At 42.6% G+C, this 23,608-nt stretch overlaps 1 protein-coding gene across 14 annotated transcripts in view; it reads right to left on the reverse strand.

The window, feature by feature from the left end:
- The window catches only part of cspg5a (chondroitin sulfate proteoglycan 5a), a 66,134-nt gene extending 47,075 nt beyond the window's left edge, over window positions 1–19,059 (reverse strand). For 6 of the 14 annotated variants that reach the window (XM_072461593.1, XM_072461591.1, XM_072461580.1 and 3 more), the window contains exon 1: window positions 18,609–19,058. In XM_072461593.1, coding sequence (XP_072317694.1) covers window positions 18,609–18,681 — 73 coding nt within the window. In that variant the 5' untranslated portion in view covers window positions 18,682–19,058. Of the gene's footprint in view, window positions 1–18,608 lie in introns of all 14 variants that reach the window. The other 8 variants (XM_072461589.1, XM_072461592.1, XM_072461583.1 and 5 more) reach the window with 3 other exon arrangements.
- Between the last annotated feature and the right edge of the window lie 4,549 nt (window positions 19,060–23,608).

Here is a 23,608-nt window from a genome sequence, read left to right on the forward strand (position 1 = left end):
CTTGGAGTGCTCCTGGTCAGCAGTGAAGATCCATAAGAACTTCAGAAGAGAGTTTGTGGACCACTGGTCACCACACAAAACAAAAATGGCCAGTAATGCAGCTGGATATATATGAGAATAATAAAATAAAATGTCATACTTCTTAATAACACTATACACCTCAAACGTGCATAATATCAGTGCATTTGAGTATCCGAAATATGATCCTTATCTCGGTTATGACAGTATTCTGGATTTGACTTTTATATGCGCTCAGAGGATACTCATGTCCCTGTAGACATGAGGAATTAGATTACCTTGGATAGGGTGGGAGCTAATAACAGATTCAGAGAGAAATGCCTGAACAAAATTGCTACACACAAGGAATTGTCAAATAAGCTCAGGAGAGCAGTCACAGCTTCAGGAAAAGATGTTTTGAACAGTAGAAAATACTGAGTCCCCCAGTGACAGATAAGTTAGAGAGCGGTACAAAGGTGGTAGACTGTTATTTTGTTGTTGTGACACTAAAATAATGTGTTTTTTAAACCCCAGGTAATAGTTACAGTCCTTTAGGGAAAGTTGCAGCTCCTACTACATTTCTTTCTTAAGTTTGCACATGCTCAGTACGCCATCACTGGAGAGAAATCAGTATTGTGAAAATACCCCAGTGAACGTATCATGGTTTCTCATATATCAGATTATGTATACTGAAACTAGGACACTGCGTTTCTATGGACACCGATTAAAGAAAGGTACTTGTCAGGATGGACAATATATTGTAGGTTCTATTGAAATATTTTTTTCAATTTGTTCTCCAAAACTAATATTATTGTCTTTATTTGTCATCTAGACTTTGCCTGCCTTGCAATAGATTGTGAAACATTGATACAAATGAGTTATTGGCCACATTAAGTTACGCAAATATTATATATTATCCATTTTGGGCCATTTATAGTCTGTAAGTCAAAACCAATGAAGGCAAAAGTACTTCAGTCCAAGATTATGAATTAGTTGAAAGTACAATATCTGGTTCCTACAACAGTAATATGATAAAAATACAAGTTTAAAAAGCCATTTCTATCAAGAGAAAACAATTCACCCTTAAAGCCTGTTAGCAAGTCTCAAATGTATATGCAGTTTACTTTTTTGGTCTGCACTGCGCTCATTTCACCTTAAACACATCTAACTCCTGAGAGACTTTCTTTTGTTCCCACACAAACATGTAATGACCGTCCACGAGAACTGTGAAGACACTGCCCACTCAGCTCTTAAGCGCCTGTACGTGCCGTGTCTTTGACCGACCACTGAACGCAACAGCAGTGTATCCGCCAAAAAACCTTTACAAAACCTCCGACGTCCTTCTCTTCCATACGGGCTGTGGACAGGATGGACATTTGCAAGTGTGGACAGCTCAAAGACAAGTACCGTTGTTGTTACAAGGACAATGCATTCACAAAGTGTCTCCAGATATTTTTAGCCATTTTAGTTTTTTCCTACATGAAACATTCTCTTTTCAGGTCTGATGCTATGCTATTAACCCACTGTTGTCTGTACGTACCTGCATAATTTATTCCTCCCTCTACAGAGCACAGCAATCTTGGAAAGATTCTTTTTTTTTTTGAGTAGCTGTGACTTAGAAAATAAAATGATCAAACAGTGGACAAAACAAAGCAACACAAACAAACAAACAAAGACTTTACATCACTTGGAAAGAATATCAGGAAAGACGTAATAACTACACATTTAATATCCTTAATAAACCATGAACAGTAACTGAAGTACCAAATATGTTACAAGTTAATTAATACCCTAACTACTTAATTAATTCTTAATACACTTGTTAAACTTTGTATGACAAGTCATATAATACGTTCTTGATTAAAGTCCTTTTAACTTACTTAGCTATTACTTTTTGTAGTGGTACTCCAAATGTACTTTCAGCAGGCAACTAACTGACCACAGATAATGTTAACTGAACAAATAAATCAAACAAAGGAACAGCGTCTTCTGCCATATCTACAGGGAAAACTGTGAACTGCACTTTATAACCGAAAGTAAGCTCAGGTCCAACGCTCAATCTTAATGATTCTTTTAGATAAAAGGCTGTGATTGTTCGATGTCACCTTTTGGCAAGAAAGGACAGGCTTTTTCTTGCCTGGCCGGAACACTTTGGCACTTGACAACCCTGTCAGTGACGTGATGGCGGATGGTGCTAGTGCAAGAGGAGGAGATGGAGAGGCTGAGGAGGCTGGTGGTTCTGCTGGGAGTGAACCGTATTTTCCGGACTACAAGTCGCACCTTTTTACATAGTTTTGGCCGGGGTGCGACTTTTTTCTATTTTCACATGACAACTGATAGAGGGCGCTCTAGGCTCTAAGTGACGCAGGAGAAGAATTGGCACTTCCTCTACCTTTGGAGTTTGCAAAGTTGTTTAGAAGTGATTCCGAGGAAGAAGAATTCAATGGATTTAGGTGCTTTGGAGTAATATTGATGCGTTGGTAAACTTGTTAGCATGTTCTTTATGCTATAGTTATCTGAATAATGCCCAGTTCACACCGCCGCGTCAAATTTGCACCCGACGCAGAAGTTGGACGCCTGTACATTTTGAGGCAAACGCCCCGGACACACTTCTGAAAAATATACACCAGCAGACGCGCATCCGAGGTGCACATGCGAGGTTGAGGAGTTGTTGCTTTTCTCGTGGTGTTATGGAGTTTAATGGTGGACCATGGCTTTGGTTTATTAAAGGCGTAATGGAGGATTTTTCGCCGATTTGAGAACTCAAGCGGCGCACTCGCCCCCGTGCAGAAGCAGAGAAAAGCCTCGCGGCCACACGTGCGTTTATTTATTAGCGCGACGGATAATCGCATCTCTCGTCTCCATAGATTTCCGTCTCTTCTGAGCCAGTTCGAACTGTCTTTCTCTGTCTTAGTTTTGTCCTGTACACCGAGGGAACTATATTATGATATTTTAAATTGCATTTCAAGATGAAATTTCCCCCCAAAAATGTGTCTTATACTCCAGTGCGACTTCTATATTTTTTTTTCTTTAATTTTTTGACTGGTGACTTATACTCTGGAAAATACGGTAAATGAAAACCTTGGGCGATATTGGTTGAGAATTATGAGCAGCTGGCTGTGAATGGCTGACAGCGACAGACAGGTGACATATAGTCTTCCTTGTTGAATTTACACTTGATTCCACTGGCATAACTACACCTTTACAGCCTGATAAGATCCGCACATGGAGCTTTTCACTTTTGACACAAATTGCTCCGTTCTTCCTGGCCCTGTGTGGTCGCCTGATTTCACGGACCATAAGCCGCAGTCTGGATAAGGCGCGTAAACCTGTCCACTTCTCTGTCTGGTCTCCACATCGTCATTACGGGCTTTAAATCATCTCTAAGCTAGCACCAAGAGGGTCGGCCATATCACAGGGATAATTACACTGTCTTTATGCCAGCGCTAAGCATAAGATGTAAAGTGCCAGAGACGTCAATGCACGGTAATGTCCGCAATTACAGGTACAAGTGGTGATGCATGTACTCAAGTAAAAGTATACAGTATGCAGGAAAAGTACTAGCAGTGGTGAAAAGAGTATTGAAACATTTTACTCACTCAAAGTACTCAAAGTACAGTTACATAGCTAAAAAAAAGTAGAGCTGTCTGATTTGTAAAAGTGTAAAGTAAAAAAATACCGCTTAAAGTACCAGCAGTGCATGGTGAAAAGACTGAAAATGTGTAGCCTGAAAGTACTGGTGCCTAATTTGTACGTAAAGAAAAGTACAAGGTATGCAGGGAAATGTGTACTACAGGAAAGCTGCCTGATTTGTAAAAATATTAAGTACGCAAGAAAAATAGGCTTTTAGATCAGTCGTTTATACAAGTACACAGGAAACATCAAAGTAATAAAAGTGTACTTAAAAGTACTAGCAGTGGTGGAAATAAAATTGAAAATGTGTACTCACGTAAAAGTACAGATGTACCCAATAATAATTAGGAGTAAAGCTGCCTATTTTGTTCTAAAGCAGCCATCACCAAATGGTGGACTCCGGTCCGGATCCGGACCGAGTGATGGTTCTGTCCGGACGCGTGACCGGTGGTAAATTCACGAGATAAAGTCATTTTCATGGAGCATTTTTTTGTGTACGGCAGTGGCTATATTTACACGGTGCTGATACTCCAATAAATACAACAAAACGGCATGCCCGGGGTTCAGTGCACCTGGTCAGCTCCGCCGCAAGGTGCGGGCGCCGCTCGACCGCACGCATCTCATATCATATTGACTTTCCTGCGGCTCTCACGAAGTGGAGCTTCGGCATTCTCCGGACCATGGCTCGGCAGCCAATCAGAGCCAAGCACACAAACTTTGTCGACCAATCAGCACTTGACAACCCTGTCAGTCAACCAATCATGCAAATTTTCACTTGTAAACAGTAAACTGTCATGGCGCGGGCCGTGGCAGACTTTAATCAAATGTTTCCCGGCCCGATTTAATGATAATATTTCCTTTTTTCTAAGATTTATTAATAAAAATGACCCCGGCCTTGCACTCGAAAATGCCCGTCCACATTTCAAAATACCTCGTCCAAAATACGGAACGAAAGAAAACCACCAATATTGAACTTCAATATGGTGTGTAAATGATTATGTTTTTGTTTGTGGACTTTATTGAACTAAGAGTTTGTGTGTGTGAGACAATGTTCATTGTTGAAAATGACTGGCTTGTGGTCTTAGTACTGTAGGAGTCAATTTCTGTCATTATCATGTTGGTGTGTGACATGATATTGTTAATAATAATAATAATTTGGCTGAGCAGCGGTGTGTGTGTAAGAGGAAGGGATGGGGTGATGTTCATTTGTGCCCATGTGTATGACGTGGCTCTTTGCGGTAATACAGTAAACTGACTGACTGGTTGATATATATATCGGCCGAAGAAATAGAACGTTGGCATACATTTAATTTTAATTAAAACGGCCCGAAAGAGCGACGTGGGGCCGCCCTCCCGTGGGCCCACCACCCGCAGGAGGATCCATAAGGGGCCGGTGCAGAGAGATCTGGGGGGCAGTCGACGGCAGGGGCCTCGGCGACCAGATCTCCAGACACAGAGACTAACTCTGGGGACATGGAATGTCACCTCGCTGGGGGGGAAAGAGCCTGAGCTTGTGCGGGAGGTTGAGCGATACCGACTAGATATAGTCGGCCTCACCTCCACGCAGTTTGGGCTCTGGAACCCATCTCCTCGAGAGGGGCTGGACGCTCCACTTCTCTGGTGTTGCCCGCGGGGAGAGGCGGCGGGCTGGTGTGGGCTTGCTTATAGCCCCTCAGCTCAGCCGCCACGTGTTGGAGTTTACCCCGGTGAACGAGAGGGTCGCGTCCCTCCGCCTTCGGGTGGGGGACAGGTCTCTCACTGTTGTGGCGGCCTACGGGCCGAACAGCAGTGCAGAGTACCCGGCCTTCTTGGAGTCCTTGGGATGGGCACTGGACAGTGCACCGACCGGGGACTCCGTTGTTCTACTGGGGGACTTCAACGCCCTCGTGGGCAATGACAGTGACACCTGGAGAGGGGTGATCGGGAAGAACGGCTTCCCCGATCTGAACCCGAGCGGTGTTCAGTTATTGGACTTCTGTGCTAGCCACGGATTGTCCATAACAAACACCATGTTCAAGCACAAGGGTGTTCATCAGTGCACATGGCACCAGGACACCCTAGGCCGGAGGTCAATGATCGACTTTGTTGTCGTGTCATCTGACCTCCGGCCGCGTGTCTTGGATACTCGGGTGAAGAGAGGGGCAGAGTTGTCAACCGATCACCACCTGGTGGTGAGTTGGATCCGCTGGCGGAGGAGGAAGCCGGACAGACTTGGCAGACCCAAGCGCATTGTGAGGGTCTGTTGGGAACGTCTAGTGGAGCCCTCTGTCAGTAGGGTATTCAACTCGCACCTCCGGGAGAGCTTCTCCCATGTCCCTGGGAAGGCTGGGGACATTGAGTCCGAGTGGACCATGTTCTCCGCCTCCATTGTTGATGCGGCTGCTCGGAGCTGTGGTCGCAAGGTCTCCGGTGCCTGTCGTGGCGGCAACCCCCGAACCCGGTGGTGGACACCGGAAGTAAGGGATGCCGTCAGACTGAAGAAGGAGGCCTATCAGGCCACTCTGGCTTGTAGGTCTCCAGAAGTCATTGACGGGTATCGGCAGGCCAAGCGAGCCGCGGCTCGTGCTGTCGCAGAGGCAAAAACCCGGGCCTGGGAGGAGTTCGGGGAGGCCATGGAGGAGGACTATCGGTCGGCACCAAAGAAATTCTGGCAAACCGTCCGGCGCCTCAGGAGGGGGAAGCAGTGTCTCACCAACACCGTTTACGGTGCGGGTGGAGGCCTGCTGACCTCGACTGGGGATGTCGTCGGACGGTGGAAGGAATACTTTGAGGATCTCCTTAATCCCTCAGTCACGTCTTCCGAAGAGAAAGTAGAGACCGGGGACTCGGAGGCTGGCTCATCCATCACCCAAGCTGAAGTCACTGAGGTTGTTCGCAAACTCCTCGGTGGCAGGGCTCCGGGGTGGATGAGATCCGCCCTGAGTACCTAAAGTATCTGGATGTTGTAGGACTGTCTTGGTTGACACGTCTCTGCAACATCGCGTGGCGTTCGGGGACCGTGCCTCTGGACTGGCAGACCGGGGTGGTGGTCCCTCTGTTCAAGAAGGGGGACCGGAGGGTGTGTTCCAACTACAGAGGGATCACACTCCTCAGCCTCCCGGGTAAGGTCTATTCCAAGGTACTGGAGAGGAGAATCCGACCGATAGTCGAACCTCGGATTCAGGAGGAGCAGAGTGGTTTTCGTCCCGGTCGTGGAACACTGGACCAGCTCTATACCCTCCATCGGGTGCTCGAGGGTTCATGGGAGTTTGCCCAACCAGTCCACATGTGCTTTGTGGATCTGGAGAAGGCTTTCGACCGTGTCCCTCGAGGTGTCCTTTGGGGGGTGCTCCGGGAGTACGGGGTCCGGGGCCCTTTGCTCAGGGCTGTCCGGTCCCTGTATGACCGGAGCAGGAGCTGTGTTCGCATTGCCGGCAGTAAGTCAGACCTGTTCCCAGTGCATGTTGGACTCCGCCAGGGCTGCCCTTTGTCACCGGTTCTGTTCATAATTTTTATGGACAGAATTTCTAGGCGCAGTCAGGGGTCGGAGGGTGTCCGGTTTGGGGACCACAGGATCTCATCTCTGCTGTTTGCAGACGATGTTGTCCTGATGGCTCCATCAAACCCGGACCTGCAACATGCACTGGGACGGTTTTCAGCCGAGTGTGAAGCGGCTGGAATGAGAATCAGCACCTCCAAATCCGAGGCCATGGTTCTCGACCGGAAAAAGGTTGTCAAAAACAAGTACCGTTCTAGGCTCAACAATGAACGCCTAGATATGTGCCTGAGAATGGCACTAACTTCATTCCAACCAAGATTGAAATGACTGGCAGGTCAGTCACATGCTATTTTTTTCTCTTTAAAGGTCCAGGACCCTATAAGAAAAGTAAAAGAAAAATAATTAAAAGGGAAAAGTTCAGAGAAAATACTCAAGTCAATGCTCTTGACTAATTGTTCTCTTAAAAGTTATGTATTGTTGAAACCAGATGAAAATGTCGACACAAGCTGGACTTCGGTTCGGACCTTCTCCTTGAACAAAATTTAATAACTGGACCTCAGTGACTTTTAATTGAATACCCCGTGTGCTACAGGAAAGCTGCCTGATTTGTACGCAAGAAAAATAGCCTTTTAGATCAGTCGTTTATACAACATGTAATTATTTTAAACAGTTTAAAGCGCATCATCGATCATCGCTGCAATAATTCAGATTTACACTTGAGTATTCTAGTGCAAGTAATGGCATTCTCTGTTCTACCAGCCGTGGTGAGAGGATGTGTGCGGTTGTCATGGAGATGGGATGGAGAGACTCGAGTACTGCATCCAGTATTCATATGTGTTTGTTTTTAATACCCTGATGACATCCGACCCAGATATTGCAGTTAAGTATTTCTCTCAATGCACAGAATAGGAAAGACAAGTGTTTGAAGGGAACTTGATAACTGGCTTGATAAGAATGATACTGGTAAAGATGATTTGACTTTAAAAACACAGAGGAGCACTTCTGGAATATGACCAGATGATATCAAAACGGCCTAAATATTTCAAACATAAAACGCATTGATGTAGAACATAGTTTAGAGCAATGAGATCCAATATGCAGCTCATGCGTTAGTAATGTTTAAAAAAAAATTATGATTATAGATTCAATTTGTGAATTCCACATGCAAATCCTATAGCTGGTCTGCTTAAATTTGACAAAAGCGGAATATTGAAATGTTGCTTTACACTAGTAAAATTGTACCTTTTATCTAACTGTTTTGACTAACCCTTTACATAAAAATGTACTTAAAGGGGCTGTACCTGATTTTGAATATCATGAAAAAGTGAAAAACAGACCTAAATTTTAGGTTTGCAGTGACCCAAAAGTATTTCTCACTGACCTAAAGGATTCCTGCACCCTACATATTCATCGAGATATTTGTGCTGGGGAAAGATAAGATAAGATAAGCCTTTATTTGTCCCACAATGGGAAATTCCACTGGTGTAACACAGAGTAAGTACAGAAGTAAACAACAAAGAAAAGATAACTTATAGAAAACTTAAAAAAAAAAAAAGAAATAGAAAAACTCTTATAAAAAACCTCTTATATTCTTAATAAAAAGTTAAAAAAAATAATAATAGTAACATAGTAACACTCTTATTTACAGCAGTTATATGGACGGAGAATATTGCACCAATATGATTGACATTATGTCAGAGTAAGACACATTTGACATTATTATAGGGCTGCGAGATTAACTGCAATCGAATTGAAATTGCAATTTGAATAGACAATTAGCAAATTGCAAAGGCTGCAATTTTTAAACTACCATAATTTCCTCTACAAAGAACAAAATATCCTGTCTCATTCTACATAAAAAGCACAGCCCTGTAGTTTGGATATTTTATTAGTTTGGTCCCATTTTAGTATATTTGTCTATTCTGTTGGACGCGATTAAAATGTTCACTTTGAACAGAACGTTACCATCAAAAAATAAATCGCAAATCTAATCCTAATTGCAAAGCATCTCAGAAAAATGTATGTTAAAGGGTACCGCCCCTTTAAGTAGAGGTATTCATTAAACTATTGAGAAATAGTCGAAAATACAGATTGTTCTACTGTAAAAAGTATGAGTTATTAATTGTAAAACGTACTAACGCAACAGTATTTACTTTGTTACTTTCCATCGCTGCTAATATATATGACCAGTGAGCTGTACATGTGTGTCAGGAAACCAGGAGTAAACCCTGTTCAGGCCCCTGCCTCCTGTACGAGCCCCTCTGTGGGGGAGGGGACAGAGGAGACGGGGGGGGGGGGTAGACTGGAGTCAGAGGAGCTGATTGGTGGTGATGGTCCGGGTTTAGCATCAGGTCAGTCTGCACCAGATCTGACACACCGTCCACCTCAGTTTGACCCGGCGCATGCTTCAGTGCTGAAAGAATGACCAAAGTCTTCCACTTGTCTACAGCGTGTCATAAGGATAAAGTCATCATTGTTGACCCAAATGTTGCTGTCAAATTGTGTATGTCACGACTGGTTTGCTGCTGCTTATGAAGGAAATGGAGCAACACCTGTAAATTCAAATTCATATTTTTTTTTAGTTAGTCAAACCCAACATCTCAACTCCCCTCAAGCCATTCTTATACTTAAAGGTTGAATGGACGATTTTTTTGGCCCAAATCTGAGTCTTATTTCCTCGTGGTGTGGACTACTGGATTCGAATCCAGAGGTTTAGGTTCAGGTCCGGACCTAATGAGTCCGGACCTGAACCCAAACCTCTGGATTCGAATCCGGACTTGAACCTGAACATGGGTTTACGCCAACTATTATTGGTACAACTGACACTACTTACGTGTGTAATTATGCTACTCCTTTAGATTAGACTAGCCTGTATTGACCTTGTAGGGAATTTTGTCTTCTGCATTTGACCCATCTTTTAACCAGTGCCACCAGTTATAATAAGTAAATATAGTCTAACCACAGGTAAGAGAGAGAGAGCACTGATTATAAAGCAGGAGAGGGAACGTACGGAAACATTGATGTGATGAACTCGAACAAGCTACTTCTATTTTACAATTAAATGTATTTTTGAGATAATTATATTTGGAAAAATATCTTATCAATGCCAAGCCTTCAAAATAAAGATGACAATGGTGATGAATTGAGTCAATGTGAAATACTGAAAATAACCAAATAAACATCATTATGACTGCAATTACTTCTGCTGTCACTAGTACTACAACTACCACTACTACTACTGCTGCTGTGAATCACCTGTCTATAAATCCTTGACCAAAACATCTCAAGATCTTAAACTGGCCTTGATCTCAACCTTAGCTGGGGGATGTTTGCCTATTGTGCATGAATAAAGGTGGAACATGGTGAGTCCTGGGCTGCATCCGGATGTCCACACTACATGTCCAACTACATAGTCCGGCACTATATTATAGCAGCTACTCATCAGACACTCAGCTCATACTTTCTCTACGTCAAGTGACTCTGGCGTCTGAGTGGAAAAAAGTCAGCAAAATCAGATCAAAATGTATTTCTGTCATTAATATTGGTGAAATCCACACATATTTATGGACCAATAATCACCATACAAGTTATGGAGCCCACATTAAACAACAAACGGACTGGTTTATTCAACCTTTTTGCCTGTGATGGTGATCTTAAAGGCGTGATGGACAATTTTTCGCTGATTTGAGAACTCAAGCAGAAGTGCACATGCGCACTCCCCCCGTGCAGACGCACAAAAAAGCCTCGATGCTACACGTGCGTTTGTTTATTTGCACGACGGATCGCCTCGCATCTCTCGTCACCGTAGATTTTCGTCTTTTCTGAGCCAGCTCGAACTGTCTTTCTCTGTTTTAATTTTGTCCTGTACACTGGACAAAATATTATGATAGATCCATGCGCTTAGACACAGGGAAACATGCTGCTCTCCTGGGGACGAGCCAGAACGAGGCTGCAAGTGAGCAGTAGGTGCATTCTATGATTGATACGTGGCAGGACTAATCGGCAGTCCACGCCACAAGGAAATCAGACTCAGATTTGGGCTAAAAATCGTCCATTCCACCTTTAAGCTAAGGTAAGCGGCTAACACTAGCAACTGTTTTTTGCCGTTAAGTGTTTTGTTCATATTCACAGTCTTCACAGAGCTTTGTTCAAACAGCTCTTCATCTGCTACATTTACCCGTGTTGTGTCCAGCAGGGCCGGCCCAAGCCTTCAGGGGGCCCTAAGCAAAAACATTTTTGGGGGCCCCTCACCACGTCATCAGAATCAGTTTTATTGCCATTGTCAGTAAACAATTCACATATGGGAACTTTCTTCAACGCAAACAAAGCACCAAAACTCCAGGGCATCTGTTTGCCAGTTAGTTTATTCTCAGCACCTCACAAGCTCAAATATTGATAACTTAAATCCCACAATGCAACTTGGTATTCCGCTGACATCACCTCTACTCCCTATACAAATAACACACGTCCCAGATATGTTTTTGGGTATATTTGTGGGCGTTAAGGGTCGACAGCCACATTAGCACATTAGCAGTTTAAATTAATGAACAGGGGGGGTCTGGGGGCTCTCCCCCAGAGATTTTCAGACCTTTTTTGGGTCTTCTGGTGCATTTTAATGTGGTCCAGCCGCTAAAGTAAGAGTAAAATGTTGAGGTTGTAACGCTATAAAATGATGATGTGATGAAACTGTGCCAGGGTAAAATTATTAAAGCCAGTTATTAATACATTAGTGTACTTAATTACTCAATACAATATTGGCTATGAAAAATAATTATGGTCAAATTGATTAATTTTAACTGAAAATGTAAAAGTAATAGTTATCCTTACTAATTTATCTTTTACTGCTCCCAACTGTTCCTTCTTGCTAAAGTGACAAAACAAGTTATATTAAATTAAACAAATGGCATAAGCATTGCTTGATTAACAATTAACACTGATAAAACAAACATGTTATTCCCAGAGAATGAACAGAACGAGAAGTGAAGGTCCAAACCCAGCGATAGTGAAGCGACTGCGTTTCTGCAGCTTTGCCACTTTTGTATAAAAATATATAGTATTATTCTATAACAGACGTAATCATAATATGTCTGGTTATTTTTCACTATCAATTTATTATAATTTATAACAAATAGTCTAATGATGCTTTTTAAATAGATTGAAATGTTTTATTGCTCTATTAAAAGTGAATTACAATATAAATGTTTGTTCTGATCAGAACACCACACACTGGACTCCTGCATGAAACAATGCTGCGATGTGATTGGCTGATGGACCTTACGTGCATAAACCTTTACGTTCCTCTTATTGCACTTTAAGAAGTCAAAGTAAAACAGACACGAGTCATGATTGATCTCACACATGGTGATGTGAGAGAGGGGACGCAAACTCAAACCCGCTCATCTCTAACTGAGGCTGCACAGGGGCCCGGGACAGGGGCCTTGTGCAGGGGCCCTGCTCAGGGGCCCGGGACAGGGGCCCTGCACAGGGGCCGCACACTGTTCACTCCAAAGTCTCACGTCAGAGGTTCTGGACGAGACGGTGCTCGTCCGGACCGGATCTCCGCCTCTTAGTGACCCGGGGCATAGACGCCCCTCACCAACCTCACCTGCTGCTGACACTACGGGGCTGGTGTCAATGTGAAGCTTATTATCTTTCATTCAGACACATATTGTGCGCGGGGCAGAGCTCTCGTCTCCTCCAGCCTGAGCAACTAACGTGACAGAATCGTGTTGTTTCAAACAGCAGCATTAACCGTCTCTTTGTAAGAGAAGTTCAATACCTGGAGAGTGTTGTTGAGTTTGCAGTTTCTTTACATCGTCAAGAAGTTTCTTCTTTCGTTTTTCGGCATCGGGGGGATATATTCCTCTGGACATGAGGGCCACGCAGGGACCACGTTGTGTTGTGTTTATGTTTTGCTCTCGTTCTGCTCGCGCACAATGAAGTTGACCAATCAGCGCAGGTTTGGTGCCTTGGTTGCCAGATTGTCATTACAAATAAATGCGGTTTGTGCGTTATTTGTTACCGCTGTGTGCGCTGCCGCGCCAGCAGCGCTACTACACTAGTGGCGCACGCTGCGCTTGCACTTCGCATAAGACGGGTTGCCAGATTGGGGGCCCTATTAACGCCTCGGGGCCCTACGCGGCTGCTTAGTTCGCTTATAGGCTGGGCCCTGGTGTCCAGTTAAAGACCTGTCGCTGTTGTTTAGCCGACTCTCGCAATACATTGTGGTCTATATTGACCTAGTGATGGCCTAGTGACCATCACTGGACACTAACTTTCAAGGTGCATTGTGGGGAATTTTTAGTGCACTAGTTTTTCACCTGCTGGACATTCAGACAGCACTACAAAATGGCGCGAGCCCTAAATAGTGCCCTCTGTAGGAAACAGTGTGAACATTCGGCCAGTCACACGGACAAGTCAGCAAAATGCCAATAAATTGTGATTTCTGTCATAATTATTGCTCTGGCACATATTTATGGACTAATAATCACCAAACAAGTTTTATTTCAAATGGATCCCATGTTAAACAACAAAGGGACTGTTGTAGAAAAATATTCAGTTGTAGTTATCTGGACGTTTCGACTCTCATCCAAGAGTCATTCTCAATCTGCGAATCAGGAATGGGAACTCAGATATTTATCCTACTCTGGGTAGGCCCTGCCCACCGGGCACCTCTTTGTTTTCTATGAAACTAGCCTCTTTGTAGTTTCATAGAAAACAAATATCAGTCCATTAATGGGCTATAAGCCTCCTACCCAGAGTAGGATAAATATCTGAGTTCCCGTTCCTGATTTGCAGATTGAGAATGACTCTTGGATGAGAGTCGAAACGTATCCAGATGACAACAACTGAATCTTTTTCTACAATGTAACACTCCTGGATGAATGGACTGGATTACTCATTACTTTTTGCCAATGATGGTGATCTTTATACAGCTCAAGCTAAGTAAGGTAAGTGACTAACGCTAACACTTCTGCACGGTTTAGAGTTTTATTCATTATCACAGATCAACAGTGTTTTGTTTAAACTACTTTTATTCCGGCGTGTTGTGTCCACTTAAAGACGTGTTCCTGTTTGCAGCTGTTTGTGTGACTCTCGCAGTGCATTGTGGTCGAGTGAATGGCAGTGGAGACTACTTTTCAAGGTGCACTGTGGGAAATTAAGAGTGCAATATTTTTCACCTGCTTGACAAAAGGGTCCTGTGTAGAGAACAGTATTGTGAAATGTGTGTTGGACAAGCAATGGGTACAAAGATACACATAACCGACCAAAGACAGTCCAATCGACACATTCACAAGTACATACAATACAATCTGATTTTCTACACACATTCATCAAAACGCCAGTCCGAGGCATCTACAAATTGCACCCTGTCCTGGTATGGCACAACTTTCTGAAGCTATTGGAAATAAATAATTTAGCGTTTTATTATTTATCCTGAGAGAGAAGACTTCAAACTTTGTGCCAGTTTTGATTTCAAGTGAATAAACCATTTAATTGCCGAAACATAAACCATAAACCAGGTCGACAAATCTGCAATCTGACAGTTAAACAGCGAATTCCACCATCGAATTCCGATATTTCCTTTCAGCCCAGATTGAAACGCAAACTATTTTCTCGTTTTGTGGACAGTTGGTACGTGTTGAAGTGGAAAATCACCTAGCCATCTTTCCTCCCTTCCCTGTTTAGCGCTCCTCCCCCTGTCTGCCTGTCTGTGTATGAGAATGTGCTCCTGCTGCCCTCATGAATTATTCAGCAGATCGGCCCTAATCCTCGTCTTTGTGCCACGCCGGGGAAAGCTCTTTACACCAAATACAACTCGCAACCATTTTTCCTCACTCGTTTTGGCACATCTTTTGGCTACTACCAGACCAGCGCTGTTCCTTGCGCATTGCTTTATTTGAACGATGTATTTCTGAACTTGGTTGACGGCGATGCGTTCTAGCGTGATGTCATTAAGAGTTTAGGATATCTTAACGCTTCAACCGTACCATTATATATATGGTAATGGGCTTGAACTGTTTCCAAATTTATGTCAACGTCGAAGCAATCCACCATTTATACAGTTACCATGGGATACGTTCAGGATGAGGTCAACCAAAGACATTTTTTGTTGACTGCAGACAAGCCCTTTGCATCAATAAGTCGACTGAAAGGGAAACAGGCCGAGGCGTAGTTCTAGAAGAGAACTCAAAACTATTAAATATTTCTGTAATCTGACCTGACATTGGACCTAAAGATTGACCGATTGACCAATGCCTATACAGATTGCTTAGAATGCAGAGATACTGATGGCCAATAAATTAATTCTGACATAATTTTTGGACTGATTTGATTGACTAGAACTCACCCACCGCCCTGTTTAACCACAAACTAAAACTAAATATGTGTTTTAAAATTAAGGCTTATTAAAGCACAATTATTGGCCTCATATCGGTCTATCTCTTATTTAGGGCTGAGCAATTAATCAAAAGATCAATGGATTGAGTCATGTGAAATTGTCAATTATTTGGGAGGGTTTTTTGGTCCACAGTTGATCTTCTGTCAATAAAAACTTGTCGTTTTGAGCAGAGCTCAGACTTTGGAGGAAGACATTTTTTTATATTATGTGTGTAAAATGGCAAAGATTAAAGGTCTGTTTAGTTCATGTTCATGAAATCATAACTAAAAGCCATCGAATATGAGAAAACAAATCTTATTTTTTTGTTTTCCCAGATTGCCCAGCCCTACTCTTACTCTACTCTAACCTAAGACACAAAAAAAAGATCACTCAATAACAACTTTTCATGCCAAAAGTACCAAGAAACTGCATTTATATATATAAAAGCTGAATAAATCATGAGTGCTTGCTGCCGTACGGTACATTATGTCATAAAAGCACAGTTTAATTTGTAAACCTGTGTATATGCCTATATTATATGATACAAATATGTTTATTATTTATGTTTTAATATAGATATAACCTCTGAGTTCTTTGTTGAGACTGCCAGACAACAAAAGCCTGTGAAGCTTAAATCTCCGTTGTGACCTAAATCAGGGGCTGATGCCAGCCTTGCCCCCCTTTGGAACCCCCCTGTGGCACCCACATAGAACAGGCACAGTGCAATGTGATTTTGTGATTTTTTCATGATGATGTCGTTGCCTTGACTGGAATGTATAACAAATGGCATTACCTAACCTGTCTTTCTTTTCCTTTTCAACAATTGCGTAAAAGAAAGAGGATTTGTCATTAAAAAAGTCTCATGTTTGGAAAGAATTCTGTTGGAAAGATGTATTTTACAACACAATGTCAAAGTGCACATTATTCACAGGGAAATACAAGTTTCTGGAGAAGCTGGGGCTGGTTAAAAACATTTTTTCTTTGAGCGTGTTCGCCTCGCCACAGACCTGACCTGTTGGCCTTAAAGGTTGAATGGAAGATTTTTTGGCCCAAATCTGAGTCTCATTTCCTCGTGGCGTGGACTGCCAATTAGTCATCAATCATAAAATACACCTACCACTCACCTGCAGCCTCGTGTGGCTCGTCCTCCGAGAGCAGCACGGTCCCGCGTGTCTAAGCGCATGGATCTATCATAATATAGTTCACTCAGTGTACGGGACAAAATTAGGACAGAGAAAGACTGTTCGAGCTGACTCTGAAGAAGACGGAAATCTACAGGAGACGAGAGATGCGATGCGAGCCGTCGCGCTAATAAACAAACGCACGTGTGTGTTGTATCAGTCCGCACGGGGGAGTGCGCATGCGCACTTCCACCTGCGTTCTCAAATCGCAGAAAAATTGTCCATTGCACCTTTAAGATCACCATCACAGACACAATTCTGTGCCATACACATGCATATTCTAGGCAAACGCAATAACATCTCCAAGGGGAAAAGTAGTGCATCTTTTCCCTCTCTGAGGGTCTAGATCAGGGAGGAAGCCTTTAAAGTGCATATAGTTGGAGTATGAGTAAGGCTCCTCAATTGTAAGGCTCCTCAAAATAATATGCATATGTATTTAAATCCTAATTGAAGTTATAATTATTCACACAGTTATTTTATTAGGGAGAAAAGGCACCCTTAAAATGAAAACAACAAACATAGTTACTGAAAGTAGACGACAGAGCTCACAGAAACAATGCTTTTCAATAAATAGAAAAGTACAATCTGTGAACAACTTTCAAGGAAACATGTGCGCTTTGAAAACACTTCCAAATGAATGTTAGTAATAAATTAGAGCAATCACTGTCATTGAAATTTGATGAATTGCACAGCACTAGTCACTAGTTTAAATGTAATAGAAAAAACACTTCCCTAGAAACAAGAGAAGATGCAAACTTCTAAAACAGGTTGAGGAATCAAAAAACCTGAAACCTGCTCCTTCTGAGGCAAACCAACTACTAAACCACAGTGCCACTTCTAAAATGCAATCAGTTTTATTCCGGTAAAGTAAGCAAACCTATAAAGCCAGTTTGACAATATAATTGACTGGAAATATGAACACAACCCTGCTTCATCTTTTATTATGACCCACTTTTCATCAATTCTTCCAAGAGCTTTTCCATAATGCAGTCTACCTTCCAACACCCAAATCAATAAATTGAACCATTCCGACATTTAACATCAAACCTTTACAAAACATAGAACAAACCCGTGGCCTACATCACACCTTCCCTCAGCTGTCAATCACCTTTAAACCCACGTCCATTTAAGGCGTCGGCGTGGTCTCCCTTTAACCCACAATCACAGCCGCATCCTCACTGACCTCCTTTCTGCCACGGACCGCTGCAGCACCCAAGGGACTCTCACTGTTGCAGGAGAAGAGATGCAGAAGCAGCAGCAGCGCCGTGCATGGAATTAGCGCAAAAAATTGGAACATACAGCCTTAATTGATCATGTTTTATAATGCAAGCTATTCCAAAAAAACATGCCAAAAGCTTCTTAATCTTGCTGTTTGGCCTAATGCCTAAAGAAGATGGAAAATCGATTGTATGGGACCAATCTTAAAACCATATACAAAGAAAATGGGCTTAAAATATCATGTTTTAGAAAGCAAACTATTCAAAAATCATGCCAAATTTGGACAACACTACCAATTTGACAGCTACAATGCCTCATAATCTTGCTGTTTGGACTATTAATTCTCCCAAAAAATATAATGAAAACTGATTAAATAGTAGGCTACCAACTGAAAACAATATGCAAAGAAAAATAAATGAATGCATTACGTTACAGCAGGGCAAAAAGGAAGTCAGATTACTCGTGTATTCGAATCCAAACCAGCTGCAAACCCGTGCGTTTGGATGGAAACGTTAAATGTGTCACGTTAAATGCCTGACAGAAGCGCGTAACAGAGCATCAGTGCGTTGGGAAACGTGATGTCCTTCGTTGGCACACACAAAAACCTGCAAAAACGTCGTGATTTCCGTGCGTATTTGTTTGGATTGTGTGGTACTTTTGGATTTCTTGAAGTTTCGTGATCTGTGAGGCGTTTTTTGGAGTGTGCTTCGGAGTGTCTTACCGTGCACAGCCAGCGGCATCAAGTGCATGGCCAGGACGCACACGAGCAGCGCCAGTCTCCCGCCGCTCTCCATCCTGGGTGCGCCAAATCCAACACAAATCCAACTAACGGGGGAGAAAAAAAAAAAAAAAAAGAAGTGTTTTTTTCTGGAGGTTGTTCCGCGTAAAGGAAGGAGAGGACTGATCGAGCCTGGTCGGATTCGGTCTGTGTGCAGACTAGACTCGAGCCAGAGCGCGCGTCTCGCCCATGGTGATTCTTCTTGGTTCTTTTGGTCCGGGTTTAGGGGTCCATTGAGCCCGGGATGGTGGTGCGGGGAGCGGAGGGGTGGTTGGCCGGTAGTCCTCGGTGCAGTGTGCGGACGGGAGTGCAGCGGCTCATCTGGGGGCTGGCTGGAGGCAGACGCACACTGACGGACCCCCTCCCCCTCCCGCGGCCTCTGCCTCTCCGAACAGACCCCCCCCCCCCTTCTCTCTCTCTCTCTCTCTCTCTCTCTCTCTCTCTCTCTCTCTCTCTCTCTCTCTCTCTCTCTCTCACACACACTCTCTCTCTCTCACACTCCTCTCTCTCAATATCTCTCTTTCTTTCTCGCTCTCTTCTCTATTCTTCTCTATTCATCTCTTTTTCTCTCTTTCTCTCTCTCTCTTTTCTGTTCCTTCCATCGTGTTTGGCCCAAAATTGCATATTTTTTGTGTTTTTTGTTGTTGTCATAATAATATCGATAATTTTACACCAGTTATTTGTGTTATTCCTATCAACCTTTCCCTCTACTTGAAAAGGGAACAGCATTTTACTGTAACAAGACGCAAATTAACATTTACATTATTTTTGAAACGTGTCACTCTGTGTCTTAATTTGTCAAATAATCACAACTAAGCACAGGGATAGGTCAGGGGATGGGGGTAGGTGAAAACAGGAATTTTCAGAGTCATTGTTGTTGCAGAAATCAATCATAACTTTGTGTAAACTAATGATGAGGAAACACTGATGTAACGAGTAAAAGTCAATTTTTAAATGTCCTTTTAATAGGACAATCCAATACAAAAAATAACATGTATATTTTAACATTTTTCAAAGTTGAAAGGGCCCCGATGTGGAAGACCAATAGTGGTTTTAAATGCATTTTAAAAGTAATATTCTCTAGATGGGAAGAGTGAGTTCAGACCTGACCTGAGCTGAAAGCGACTGATAGAGACTACTGCTGTATCTGATTATTGCAATGGTTGTCTGGACAATACAGACTCTAAAACACATATACCACGTCACCATGTCTTTACCTTTAATTGGTTCATAATATAATTAAAAAGTCTCAATGTACAATAAAATAATCGTTTGACTAGTCGACTAATTACCGTAAAAATACATGTATAATTGCTAACTAACTATAGTTAACAATTATACATGTAATTAACCAGGCTAAATAACCAGGCTTGGTCCGGACTATAGGGTATCGTCCGGACCAAGCCTGGTTCAAGATCAGGAGATGGTCCGACTGCTCCAGAAGTGATTCCAAACTCCACACTGCATTTGACCCATCCTTCCACGCCGCTGGCAGAGCACAAGCTTCATACAGGAACAACAAAACATTTTAAGTCATTTAGTCGTTTAATTTGTGTACTGGCGTTTTAGTTCTTTTATAAGAATCCCAAACGGACCACGGCGGAAATGAGAAAGCGTGGAGTGAGTTGGAATTTAGGAGTTTGGAATCATGCAGTTTAATCTGCCATTTCACTTGAAAATGCTGAGTACTACTTAACGTTTTTGTGCGAGAGCCTCATAACTTTGAGCGCGTTTGCCAGCGACAAATCGATACACAGTGCATGTCTTTAGTTGACTTATCCAGGGCCTAAATGTTGAAGTGCACAAAAGAACTTCTATATATGGATAATATGTGTCAGACCCAAAGTAAAAGTGATTTTAGCGTCAGTGAATGGACTTAAAAAACTCAGAGGAGCAATTCTGTATCACCACCAGATGATTATTGAAGCTCAGCAAAATAGAGTGCAACCCCTTCTCTCTCCCCTCCCCCTCTGGGACTGTCCCAAAGTCTTCCGTTGGTCTCATTCATTCTCCAGTGTGTGGTGTGAATAGCCTGTTGCTCACACACTCTCTCACTTCGGGGGCCGTGCGTTTCTCTTTGATTCTTCTGTTTCCTTTATGTCCCTCTCCCACAATTGATGCCGTCAAAACAAGCTGCTTGGCCTAGTGCTGCTAGCTGTTTTTTAGATACAGGTAACGTTAAACTGATATGAAAAACCATAAGGGAACTTTGATGACTAAATTGTGAAAGAAAGTGTGTACATAATGTGAGACTAAACACCTAAACTCCACTCATAACCACATTTCAAACAGAGCTGCAAAACTGGGAGACCTAAAGGGGAGTCAGGGGGAGAAGGGGCGGGGTCTGAATGTGCATACTGCCGTTGTGTCCTTGGGCAAGATTGATGCCTTGATGTGAGTGGGGGGAAAAGCGCTGCATAAACGTAATCAAACAACATCTCCATGGTGACAAGCAAGTGGCGGACCCTCAACTAATTTACATTTAAAGTGCATGTGACAGGTTTGTATGTTTTTTTAATTGAAGAAACATTTTATCAAAGCATTTAAAATTACAGGAAGTAGAGCCGAGTTCTGAAATGGAATCTAACTGTGTCATCAATACATAAAATTCAACCCAAAATGCTTGGACAAGTTTTATTTAACATTGTAAACAAGCTTTGGCACCTGTTTACAATATGGTTGCTAAAGTTGTGAAATTACCTTTACCCATGTCACATCTGCTGAAATAAATAAATTACAGACTTCCTCAAAACTGTCAAACAATGGAAAAATAGGCACGATTTTGTGGTGATGAAATGAGTTGTCAAACATAAATTTGACCCGTGCCATAAACGCTACTCCCAAAAGTCCATGTCAGGGTCAATGGGGAGGGTTGCACTAATCAGTTCTATTGCTTCGGTGACCCATGAATAGAACATTAGCATTTGACCTTAAAGTTGCCTCACAATGTTCCACAATTGGAAATGTTAGAAATAAAATCCAAACTTCTTGGCACACTTCCATGCCTTCTTTTCAAACGTACGACCACATTTAAAGTTCACATTTGGCCTGAAAAGAAGCATTATTTCACCTAATTTCTATAGTGCCCTGTCCATTTCCCGGACGTACAAGTGAAAGGGGCAATACACGGAGCAGCAACAAAGAGGGAGGGGGTCACAGGGGGGGGGGAATAAGAAGTGTAGATACTGTGATGAATGCCTCTGAGGAGGAGGGCTACATAAAGAGAGAGAGAGGGGAGAGGGAGGTAAGGGGAGAAAAAATGGAGATGGGAGGACCGAGGGAAGATAGAAGAGCAAGACGAAGAGAGCAAAGAGAGAAAAGAGTGAAAATAAGAGACAAAAGAGAAGGTAAGAGAGAGAAGAGAAAAGGGGGAGAAAAAGATGAAAGAACAGAAAAAAGATGAGGGAGAAGAGAGAAAGGGAGAAAAGAAGAATGAAGAAAGGGAGACAAGGAGAGAGAGATGAGAGGAAAAATGGAGATCAGAGGAGAGAGGGAAGGTAGAGGAGAGAGAAGAGAGAAGGTAAGAGAGAGAAAATAAGAGACAAAGAGAAGGTAAGAGAGAGAAGATTAAAACAAAGGAAGAAAAAGATGAGAGGAGAAAGAAGGAAAAAGGGAAATGTGGAGAAGAGAATGCGAGAGAAGAGAGACAAGAAGGGAGAAAGTGAGGATATAGGACAGAGCAAGGAGGAGCAAGAGAGAAAAGGAGAAGGGAAGGACAGAGAAAGGTGAGAGAAGAGTGGAAAAAAGGGAGAAAAAGAAGAGAGGGAGGTGTGGCAGGCCTACATGTGTGGAACAGTTGGCTGTTTATTCAGAATCCAATACAAAATTCAGATGTGGCAGAAAGATGCTCAGCGGCTCGTGAAAACTAGGTCAAGAGGACATTCTGGAGTCTGTCGTGTGCATATTAAACAGCACCCAGTCTTTGTGGGGATAAAGGGTGAGGAATGAGCCTTTAAATAAGCTTTCATTATTTCTAAAAGACAATGAAACCAGATTATACTCAAACCAAAAGGTTTTACTGCACAGCTTTATTGTCAAGTGTTGAAAGATAAAATGTCCAAAATGAGAGACAAGTAGGTGACCAAGTTACAGGTCAGATCTGGAGAGAGGTGAGCCCGATCATGGTATAGAATGTATTTCTTTGTTTTTTCTTTCTTTTTTAGGGGACAAATGCGACATTCAGACCAATTTTATTGGCCTTCAGGCATTCTGGTCAAGTGGCTCAATTTCCCCTAAGATTCCATGTTCCAAGATTTAAAATCCCTTTACCATCATGTTTTTTTTAACATGATCTGAAGACGTTTGTACACACACTCGCACACTGGTATATGTATGAATGTGAGTGTAAATGGGTGAGGGGGTCCTTGATGTAAAGGAAGTAGTGTAAAGAGGGCCTTGAAGGTAGAAAAGCGCTATTTACCCTAATAGTGACCATGTACCTTTCATATAAAGGTAAAGGTTTTATATCTACTGTAAATCAAGGTTAGTTCAGGAGCTGCACACTATGTAGCTCTAAGGGTGAAAATGAGGCCACTGTGCGCTGTCTGCATAGAGTGTTTAAGAGTGTTTAGTGCGCTGTTAGCATGCTAGTTGTTATTAACTTAACTGTGTCATCAAAAGTCACTGTGGCCTTAGAGAGTTGTCAAAAGCACCAACAAAATAAAATAAGAAAATAATTAGGACACTTAGAATGTCTTCCTATGTAAGTTCTCCTATAGGATTCGATCTGTGGCCCTCCACTTGTCCCAATATGTGGCCCTCAATGAAAAACATTTGGACACCATTGTGTTAAAGCAATAAAAACACACTTCAATCACAAATTAGATATGTTTAATGCCATACTGTGGAATATTCTATCCAGGCAAAGTAATAACATCCCCATAGAGACCAGAAAAGTTACATAGTGCACATTTAAGTTAAGAGCAGCTAAAACTTATGGCCGT

The sequence above is a fragment of the Eucyclogobius newberryi genome, unplaced genomic scaffold (genome assembly GCF_026437365.1).
Source record: "Eucyclogobius newberryi isolate DKJ021-1_F unplaced genomic scaffold, fEucNew1.0.hap1 SCAF_3, whole genome shotgun sequence".
In the NCBI taxonomy this organism is placed as follows: domain Eukaryota; kingdom Metazoa; phylum Chordata; class Actinopteri; order Gobiiformes; family Gobiidae; genus Eucyclogobius; species Eucyclogobius newberryi.